At 35.2% G+C, this 10,572-nt stretch overlaps 2 protein-coding genes and 1 long non-coding RNA gene across 4 annotated transcripts in view; 1 reads left to right on the forward strand and 2 right to left on the reverse strand.

The window, feature by feature from the left end:
- Nucleotides 1-454: 454 nt before the first annotated feature.
- Nucleotides 455-5,877, reverse strand: LOC117123835 (probable bifunctional dTTP/UTP pyrophosphatase/methyltransferase protein). Its single transcript, XM_033269864.1, has 6 exons — nt 5,721-5,877; nt 4,245-4,379; nt 3,872-3,913; nt 3,516-3,630; nt 2,865-2,976; nt 455-2,640 (listed from the first exon to the last, which is right to left on the reverse strand). The coding sequence occupies exons 1-6, from the start codon at nt 5,808-5,810 to the stop codon at nt 2,487-2,489; spliced, it is 648 nt and encodes a 215-aa protein (XP_033125755.1). The 5' UTR covers nt 5,811-5,877; the 3' UTR covers nt 455-2,486.
- Nucleotides 4,388-9,164, forward strand: LOC117123858. The gene is made up of 2 exons (XR_004447899.1): nt 4,388-4,870; nt 8,021-9,164. It is a non-coding gene; the product is annotated as an uncharacterized LOC117123858 (long non-coding RNA).
- The window catches only part of LOC117123846 (fucolectin-like), a 10,681-nt gene continuing 8,879 nt past the window's right edge, over nt 8,771-10,572 (reverse strand). Inside the window, exons 2-4 of one of the 2 annotated variants that reach the window (XM_033269886.1) lie at nt 9,716-9,835; nt 9,408-9,488; nt 8,771-9,284 (exon numbers count right to left, since the gene is read on the reverse strand). In XM_033269886.1, coding sequence (XP_033125777.1) covers nt 9,055-9,284; nt 9,408-9,488; nt 9,716-9,835 — 431 coding nt within the window. In that variant the 3' untranslated portion in view covers nt 8,771-9,054. The remainder of the gene's footprint in view (nt 9,285-9,407; nt 9,489-9,715; nt 9,836-10,572) is intronic. The other variant, XM_033269878.1, reaches the window with a different exon arrangement.

A 10,572-nucleotide genomic window follows, 5' to 3' on the forward strand; every position in this document is an offset into this window, starting at 1 on the left:
AAATTTTATTTACCTTGCCAACTAATTGAGAAGGGCAGGTGCTTCTGTCCTTTTATTCCATGCCCCCCATCCCTTTTCTAGTTACCACATCAAATGCTTTCAATAATTGCTCAGCGTATTTTATTCTTCAGTAATAAAATTGTTATATGTGGCAAGCCCTTAACAATATTTACGAAGATGGAGAAATCCTCAATTATCGTTGCGTAGAGTATTCCACTCATCAAATAGTGTAAGTTCAGGCAAGATGCTACTTCAGGTGTAAAGTTAATCCCAATCTCAGCAATATAAATTTTTACAGCTTAAAAATTTATGATCATAGTAAAGTATTTTAAAAAAAAAAATTCTCAACTGTTAATTTTTTTTTTTCATAGAATTTTGATGATTGACCACTACACAATTACAAGGTGATATTTAAAGAGAATCTTGCAGTGTAACTTTTTACATTGCACTAAGGTTTTTTTTTATGGTATCCGACATTAAGGTGCTTAACAGCTTCTTAACTTCTCTTGTGTGTGTAAGACAAAGCGTATCTTAGAAATCATTTTCCCTATCAACAGTAAACAAACGTTAAGATATATTTTTACAAGTATTCTTAACAGATACAGTACTGGTGTGGTGATAAAATTGTTTATATTGCCCTTGCCTAGCATTTTGGTTAAAATTAAAACGTTTTGATAGGGTGCCCTCTGTTGGGCTCTCCTGCTATTAACTCTTTTTCTGTACCTAATCTCTGTACAATATTACTGCATTACCCTATGTAAAAACCTATTTGTGTTTTCTTTAGAATTATGGTTGGGCATTATATGCTTGTGATTTAGGCAACAACAATTATCTGAGCTGTTTCTTGTTTTTTATTGCGAATTCAACATTTTTCTTAGATTGTTTTACATCATGTAAATAAATGAGGGTAAAATATTATATGTTGATGTCTTCATTATTTTTCTATTCTTTAGTATCATTTGTCACACGTGTTCTGCTGTGAGTTAATTAATTTTTTCTTTATACTGTACTGTAAAGTGTTTAGTGGAAATCTACTTGTCTGGAAATGCTTGAATCAGCAGTTCCAACATCAAGGTCTTACTTTCACCAACTATGTCATAAAGTTAATTTTGCTAAAGTCGACTTTCTAAGTTGATCTTTTACACGCCAAATTTTGTGTTTTCCATTAATTAATGATCTGTAAATCGAATTTTATCCAAATCAAACCATTTTTCAGTGCCATTTTGGATTCAACTTAGGCAAGTTCAACTGTATTTCTTTGATAAATCTCAGATCTTGGGTGTCTGCCAAGCCGAGTGGTTTTTGGGGTTCGTCTTGTATTTTCAATTCCATTTATTTTTAAAATTTTTTTTTATTGTATCACGCTCGTCATGAATTTTTCATTTGAAGCTATCAAGATTTGGTGCTAAAGTTAATACTGTAATTATTATCTTTAGACATAACTTTTGATCTAACATGGTTCCTAATATTACCCAAGAATACATACATATGTACATATAATTGTACAAGTGCGACGTGGACAGAGTTTAATGCATACAGTTGTTTTGGTCATCTTGTATAACTAACTAAAATAGATTTTGGTTTTGTTTTTCCTCTTATTTTTATTGACACATATGATTGTACAAGTGCAACGTGGACAGAGTTTAATGCATACAGTTGTTTTGGTCATCTTGTATAACTAACTAAAATAGATTTTGGTTTTGTTTTTCCTCTTATTTTTATTGACACATATGATTGTACAAGTGTGAAGCAGACAGAATTTAATGCATACAGTAAATGCTCATTATCAGTGTTTTTTTTAAATATATCTTAATCAAAATCTGGATTGGAATTTCAGATTAAAAGATACACTGTAGTTTCAATACCACAGATGGCACTCTTCCACAGATGGATTCAGCCAGTTTACACTGGAAAACACTTAGGCCTATTTCAGACCATCTTGCACTGTGAACCTACTCTACCACATCATCACATCCAGCTAATGCCAGCATTTAGGCCATGTCTCAGACCTCAGGTTTCAACATATAAACCAGTACAGCAAGTTTACATTAACCACAGCCAGCTTATGCCTTGCATCAGGCCAGGGGTGGGGGCACAGCATTTTCAAGAATTTAGTGAGTGGCACTTATTTCAATACTTAACACTTATATGCATTGAAATTAAAAAAATTATTGGCAAAATGGAGGGCACGTACCCCCTTTTCCCCTACTGGATCCGCACCTGCATCGGGCCACGCATCAGACCTCTAGTTTCAGCATATGAACAAGTTTAGCAAGTTCATCTTTACCGGACAGCTTTGCCTCAGTTCATTTGGTACCATCATATGAACCAAGTTTGTGTTTATTCGACCATCTACATTTCGGCAATGATTCAAGATCTGTAGAGCAAGGCCATGCTTATCACAGCATTTAGGCCATATTCCAGGCGACAACAGTCCCCACACCTTTCGTGTAGCAGCATCATTTCAACAATGATATATGTGAAAATTAGTTTTGTGTTCCTCCTTTATTGTCATACAACTTAAGCATTTCAACACAGAAGTGATGCAGTGGAAATCCAACAACATTGTAATAGTCACCACAGATACCTTCCACCAATGTCCCTCCTATTGCCTGGATACCATAACCACCTGCCTTATCCCTGAAAAAAAAAATTGACTTCCATCAACCAAACTTATTTTGATTATTAGTACAGTACTTCCAAATAAAAACTAAATATAAAGCTATATTTAAATTATAAAATTGTCTTGACAAAAAAAAACTGTTGTATGCCCATATATAGTCATCATGAACATATCCATGTCACACATGTTTTTGTCAAACATTAATAGTCTGAAATGTTTAAAATTGGAAGAGGTCCCTTACATTGGTTCACCTGTGTCAACATAACTCTTGATTACTTCAGTTGGCAGGTTGCCAAATTTCACGTCCGTTTTCTCATGAAAGATCACTTGTTTCAAGGTTCCATTTTGTAAAACTGCAAGACAAAGGCAAATGTATTGAAAGGGAGTCATGATATAGTGGAAGTAGTGCCCGCCTGTTAATCGCAGGTTTTCAGGTTCGATCAATAAATTTCCAGAGATTTTCTTACTTAGTCATGGTTTCATAAACATTTGTCTAACAACAGCAGAAATAATAATAATAATAATAATAATGATAATAATTAATAATAAACACTGTCTTGCTTATGTTTCCAGTTGCTATTTTTTTTTAATAAAAAAAAAAAAAAAAAAAATAATAATAATAATTAAAAAAAAAAAAAAAAAAAATAATAATAATAATAATAAACACTGTCTTGCTTATGTTTCCAGTTTCTATTGTTTTTTGGCTTTTTTTTCCGCTTCTCATGGAAAAGAACATGAAATTTATAAATGCAATTTTATGTTACATGTCTCTCAGAGAGTAGAGCTTTTCTTTAGATTGTTAAGTCATTCCGGATTATGTTTTCATTTTTGGTAACAACCCCCGCCCCAAAACCCCTTCTCAATAACCTATAAGTCTGCTCTTTGAACTTACCTTTGCTTAGCACTACTCCAGTATAGACGCTGTGCGTCTTTCCACTAAGGTTTGTCAACATGGAAGTTGCATCTGATTTGCTTGTTGGTTTTTCCATTATTTTTCCATCTAAAGCCTGAAACAAAATAATTTATCTTATAATACACATGCTATGGCGCCCTCTGTAGACACACAGATAATTGTTATAGCACAAACCTATTAAAAGAGGTCTCTATGCGTTTAATCAACATGCAACTGCATGAAGATGAACGACACAAGATATTGCAAAGAAAATACACGATTGAATAATGGTTGCCTTGGTTTCCGCTTCTAAATATTCAAAATATAGTTAGCTTTCATGACAAAAAACAACTTACCACAACTGTGTCAGCCCCAATGATAAGAGATGATGCTTTGCCCTGTGAAAGAGAGATTTCAATATCAGAAATAAAAACTAAAATTTAGATTTTTATTTATTTTTTAATTGTTTATGTTGTTGTTTACTGGGGTGGTTTCTCTAGTCTTACATGTCTGCATTTTATTTAATTTTCCAATAGAGGAGCTACCTGTGACAGGTTGTAATATGCTTCTGAGCTGCAAAAGAGATCATACTCAGCATGCATGCAGCATTCGCATCACATCATGACCATATATAGGCACATCACTATATATGGGCATACAACAGTTTTTTGTCATAGAAATAGTGTGAACAGCTGCCTTTTGATTAAAACATGGTCTAATTATCCTTACTGATATTGAGAGCCTTTCTCGAACTTCATCAGTTTTTCTTCTAGCTGTTTCTTTCACGTAATCGACAGGCGATTCAAATTGACTTTTATCTAGATTTTCATCAAACTTGGAAGGAATAACGTCAAAGGTTAATCCCTGAAAAATAAAAAGATTTGTTTGAAGATGTAAAAAGAATCGAAACAGTATGTCAGTCTTATATCATTAATGCATATAATTATTATTAATGCATAATTGTCCTGCAAAAGAACAACAGGAAAAACAGAATAGGCCTAGGCCCTACTAGAAACCCCAAAATGTTGGTATACAACACTGGGCATATGGCATGACAGGTTCTTCCAGGCAACTCGCCACCCCCCGCCCCCCACCCCAACATTTAATTACTTCGCCATGCAAATATATTGTTTCTGTCCGTAAATTATATAATGAATATAAATTATAAGATAAAGATCAAATAAAATTGATTGTATTTGATATTGATATGTGATAATTATCATTTTTTCTACTTTTCTTAACAGATTTGTTGCCCACCTGCTGAGTGAGTTTGCATTTCCAGTGCCAAGCCAATGTAAACACGACTGAAAGGGGGAGGAGTCTACTTCTTAGTTTACAGAGAGAAACAATATACTGTACGTTCATTATCAATTCTTCTGCATAGAACTGCAGAATTGGCCTACACATTGAATGTTCAGGGGCTTCGTCCGGCATGCCTCCACCCTATCTCTAGACTAGTAATTATGTAGGCCTAGGCCCCTAGGCCTACTTTTTGTAGCAGTAGTAGTAGGATGGTTTCTGGACAAAACAGCAATGACCAAAACGGCAATGACCAAAACGGCAATGACCAAAACGGCAATAACCAAAACGGCAATGATACTTCTTAAAGAAAACTTTCATAGACGATCCTTGCATCAACTTTTATAATATTTTTTTGTCCTGCGAATTTTATCTTTTTTGTACAATGTTTTGATGATGAGAAATAAACTGATATATCAAATATATGATATGCTGAAATAAATATTGATCAGAATGGAATGGTCTGATAAATTTATTTGAGTTGTATCATTGTGGAAGTGTTGCCATCTTGACCTTTTGCGGTTTTGACTTATTGCCATTTTGGTCTATTGCCGGTTTGGTTTTTTGCCGTTTTGACCTGTCAATCAGTAGTAGGCCTATATATATACGTGTTTAACTACGTTGGTTGATCTAGGGTCTAGCTAGCTAGGGTTTATGCTTAGTACCCACTACACTCTCAACTTCGGCCCATTGTAGGCCTGGCCCATTGTAAGCCTAGCCTTGGCCTAAACTATTAGGCTTCGGCTGTCCCAAGTCCCCAGTAAATGCCTAGGCTAGGCCTAACTCAAGTGGCACCGGCAGCGTCCACCAGTTCTTTGTTTGCTAGCTAGCTAGGCAAGGCTAGGCTAGTCTGCCGTGAGGTTAAGTTTGATATGGATATCATTTAGTGATTACTCCTTTAGTTACCGTAGAATTTAGTATTTCTCTTCGTCTTGGTGAGCCACTAGCTAAAACAATTCTTGTTAGTGATAATTCTGAAAGTATTGGGTGCAACATTTTCAAGTTTATTTTAGCATATAAACACGATGTGTTGGTTTATTTACATTCGTCGCGAGGGCGCTATTGTAAAACAGTCAAACGATTTTATTTCAAGGTAGGCATCAGCAGTACCAGTGGTACTATTTTTTTTCTTCTGATTACTAAAATAATATTCAAGGATGAAGACACAATAAACTAGCGAAACAGCAAAATAATCTCCATTATGGTCTTAAATTAAAAAAAAAATCATAAAATCAGTAAAATAATAAAAAGCATTATCAAAATAACCAAATTAAAAACATTGAAAACCATTATCGTCCCAAGCAGTAGCCTAAACCCATAGGCATGCTGGCTTCATCGGTTGCAGTCAAATCATAAAATAAAATCAAGGAAACACTCTGATGACTTTAATTTTGCGTGTAATTCTTAACAGTTATCCCTTGTTATGTTTTTTGGATGCACCGCCCTTGTGGTTATGTGTTGCTGATTCAAAAGTGCATATCCAAATAAATTATTGTAAATCAGCGAAACCATCATGATGAAATTCATAAAAATAATTTCGTAGTCTGAACTGCGCATGCCCATCATAATATCAAAGTCAATCGAAAACAAACATACACCACACACATGTTTTTACATTGATTAATCAGGCCTATATGTACTGTACTTTCTAAAGGTAAAAAGCTACTAAAACGGTGTAACATTGACCAGGGGCGGATCCAGAGATATCCGAAAAGGAGGGGGAGGGGTCGAAAGAGGGAAAAAAGTGGGGCCGATCGAGATAACACTACCCTATGGGGTCCGGTGCATGCCCCCGCGAAACTTTTGTCTTCTAGACGCCCGAAAATAACCTCTGAGGCGTTTTGCGCGATCATTTTTTTCCGAGATCTTCCCGAGGAAAGCAAAGTGGGCGTGGTCGAACGTCGCTTAAAGTGGTCTACTAACATGTAAAAATACATAGGCCTACATTTTTTTTCTCTCCTATGAATTGTGGCTCTGGCTCCCGGCCCTCAACCCCCATCCCCATCCCCCATCTCCCACTGGCGCCACCTCTACCTTTAACCTTGAAAGTAGAGTAAAGACTGAATGGCGAATGTAACTAGATAGTATGAGCCCTGCTACTGACTCTTCAGTCGACAAATTATGGAAACGAATTACGAAAGCTAAAAGCACTCACTCCATAGATTACTACCTCCAACTTGTGTCTGGATACCAAACAATACGCAGGCCGTTTATGAGTGATTCTATTACTTTCTTTTTTGTACGAGGGTAAGTTCAAGGGGAACGTCGAATTTTCATGACCTTGACCTTGCCTTTGACATTTTCTTCCAAAAGTTAATCATCTCCTTTTTTATATTATTATGTACCATTCCACTAAATTTTATGATGATGCATTCATCTTTACTGTTGATAATTGTATTATTTTATGCATTGGGGAACCACTTGATAGTTGATTAAGTTCGCTTTTTGGTTTTCCTCTCTCGCTCTCTCTTGTTGTTTCTCATTGCGTCTGTTTGTTCTTGTCTTTTTGTATTTTTTTTTTGAGAGAAATAAATGAAATGAAATTCATTATTTTTTTTGTTGTAATCTAGCTAACAGGCAGACAAACCGACACTGGGGGGTAATACATAACCTCCTGGGTGGGAGTGAAAAAAAAATAGTGGAAGAGTGACTGATGTATTAGCACTGAAAGTAAAATAACGCATCATTAATCACTATTTTAATATCAACCAAGAGCTTCCTAATAACAGACAAAAATATTTATGATATATCTAGGCCACGACATAAAAACCATTAGAAATACATTAACGATTTGACCTGTTGTGAACTGTATAGAACAAAAACACACCTTTAATTTGCAAAAAAAAAAAATGATTACTGTTATGCTCGAAATGGTCCTACTAATTGGAAAAGCAAACATTATATAATATTTTTTAACTGAGAACGTAGAGGATGAAAGTTAAACTTAAAGTGTTTTAGAAAATGATGCTGTAGCTTGGGCATGTATGCATTTGCTAAGGTTAACACATTATTGATAATTTTATATGATCCAGGGGCGAATCCAGACGATTTAGTGGGAAGGGGAGGGGTGGTGTTTGAGATTTTAGTTTAAAAATTCTTAACCATAGACTATGGAATTTAAACAAAAAATTAGTATTAGCTTGTTTTGCAGCACCGTGGTCACCTCCCTTTTTCCTTACGTTTTTTTTCTCTCTTTTGTTCTTTAGGGGAGGGGCCTAGCCCCCGTTTTCTCTCCTGAATCCAGTGCCCTAGTGATGATCATTCCAGGTGTAACAGAGTATCTTTGAAAATGGCACGAATACGAAAAAGTCCATGAATACTACTATTTTCCCAAGGAATATATTTGAATAATTTATGTTTGTTGACATATCTTCTTGTTAGGTCAATCAACTTCGTTCGCTCTTTCATCATCAGTGTTTTTTTTTTTTTTTTGTCTTAATGTTGTAAATTTCACCGGCGCCCATGCTTAGTCACTCAACTCGTAGTACAGCATACAGAAAAGTGGATTAAATTGATAACCATGTTATTTTTAATGTTGTGTGTTTCTTAATAATGTTTGAAATACAGGCCTGCATATTAAAATTTAGTGAATGTCACCAGTTTATATAAAATTTATACTGTAATGTGGAATTTTGTAGTGTGGTTAAAGATACTAGAAACACAAGATAGAACTCTCGCATAGCAAATGTTAAGCAGATATACGTCATACGTTTACGCATTCTCGTGCCGTATACGCAATCTCTTTCTAATGATGACAATTTACGTAAGTTTGTCCATACGCAGCGCCTCATTTAATTGGGCGCCGCATACGGCGGGAGATAACTAAACTTATGCAAGTACGCATACCCATCATGCATTTTGGTAATAAAGATTTTATCTGTGGAGAGTTCTATCTTGTGTCTAGTATCTTTGGTATGGTAAGGTAATCATGAATCTGAAATCAGAAAACAGGCGACTGAATGTTGCACGGAATCTGCGTTTTATTCTGTTTTCAAAACTAACATTATAAGCGATTGTTAGTAAGCTAAGCTTTACATCTGCTGAATTTCTATACATCCTCTATTTTTGGGATATCTGTAAGAATAGATCTTAGTTAGTAATGTTTAAATCATTGTAGGGTTTTGCCAGATAGTATTGTTACTACTGAAAAATTCCGAATATTCATAATAAAAGTTTAGCTAATTGTTTTATGGAAGAATTATGATGATGCACAGAAACATACAGTAGACAGATTGTTGAATCACACTTCTTCTCCCCACACTTCGACTTCGCAAAGTGTCAGAAAATTGCTTGTGAGTGAGACACTGACGTACCGACCAGTAAGTTGAGGGCTGCACTGTCGACTGATAACTTGCGATGCGCTGGTCTCTGCATTGTTGACTACCCCTCCACAATGTGGATTTGTCAGCATACCGTTGGGGTTATTTCCAACACGAATGATTGCGCCATTCAATCGTTCCCTGCAGCAATCTAAAAACGAAAATGTGATCGTGTTAAGTTAACAACAAATGTGGTACGCTTTGATCGTGTCGTCATCGTGCAATCGAGACTCTATTATACAGTATTTAAAGTCATGGTGTTTTGTTCACCTACCTTGTCGATTGTATAGTCTCACATATTTAACTTTGAACGTCTTTCCAAGGTCAACCATCCACCAGTTATTAGCTTGGTTTTCTGAAACAAACAAAAATCATTTTGCTTTTAAATAATTTTTTTTTCATTTTTGCTAAGTTGCTAACTTTCTGTTCATTGCTTTTTCGTCCATGTTCGGATTATCATCAGACGTCACGCGTGAAGACGATACTAAAACTGTAGAGCCATTTAGCGTTATAGCTTATAAAACGTGTAGAATGAACCTCCGTGGATCCTACACAATTATCGATTTAAGTATGAGAACTTACGTGTGTGTGTGCAGGTGCCGTCGCCGTATGTGCCTGACTTGCGACCGTCAACTGCTCTTTCTGCTACTCCATCCCAACCAACAGAACTCTGTGTTGCATGAGTCCCTTTACTCAGCAGAACTGTGGATGAAGTAATATCAGTTTGTGTGAATCGAACTTATCACCATCATCAACGCTGAATATCTTTGCGACATAGCGCACTCAACCAGTGGTAGCGCCAGAGGAGGGGAGGGGCATTTTTCCTCCCCTCGGACAGAACAAATAGATATCTCAACTCATTCGTACCGCTATTAATTAGAATTCTTAATCAAATCAAGTAAGTTTCAGAGCCTATATATATATGTATATATATGTATATATATGTATATGTATATATGTATATATATATATATGTATATATATGTATATATATATATGTATATATATACATACATTTCTCATAGATGCTGATCTCGAATATTTTCTATTCATTGTTGTATACATTTTATTATACTACCTTTCCAAACTTAATTTTTTTAAAAATACCTCCAAAACGTTTCTTCTTTAAATAATACTGGCGATGGAGGTTATAAAGAATTTTAAAAAAATAATTTCGATGTTGAAGTAGTATAATTAATGAAATGTGTTAGCTTGTGTCACTCCATGCCTCACCAAAAAAAAAATAAATAAATAAAAAATAAAATAAAAGAACATATGCCTATTATGAAATAAAATGAATTTCAATTATAACAATACAAAAAAGGTTCGCCCTCCAATTTGAGACCACATCGGGGACTCGAAAATTGGGATGGTCTTCGGGTTCGATCTGCAATTAGATGGCTTTAGCTTTATGTAAAAAAAATGACGATTGTTAATTG

The sequence above is a fragment of the Anneissia japonica genome, unplaced genomic scaffold (genome assembly GCF_011630105.1).
Source record: "Anneissia japonica isolate Jap-2015-1 unplaced genomic scaffold, ASM1163010v1 scaffold169_len739621_cov184, whole genome shotgun sequence".
NCBI classification, from domain to species: Eukaryota; Metazoa; Echinodermata; class Crinoidea; order Comatulida; family Comatulidae; genus Anneissia; species Anneissia japonica.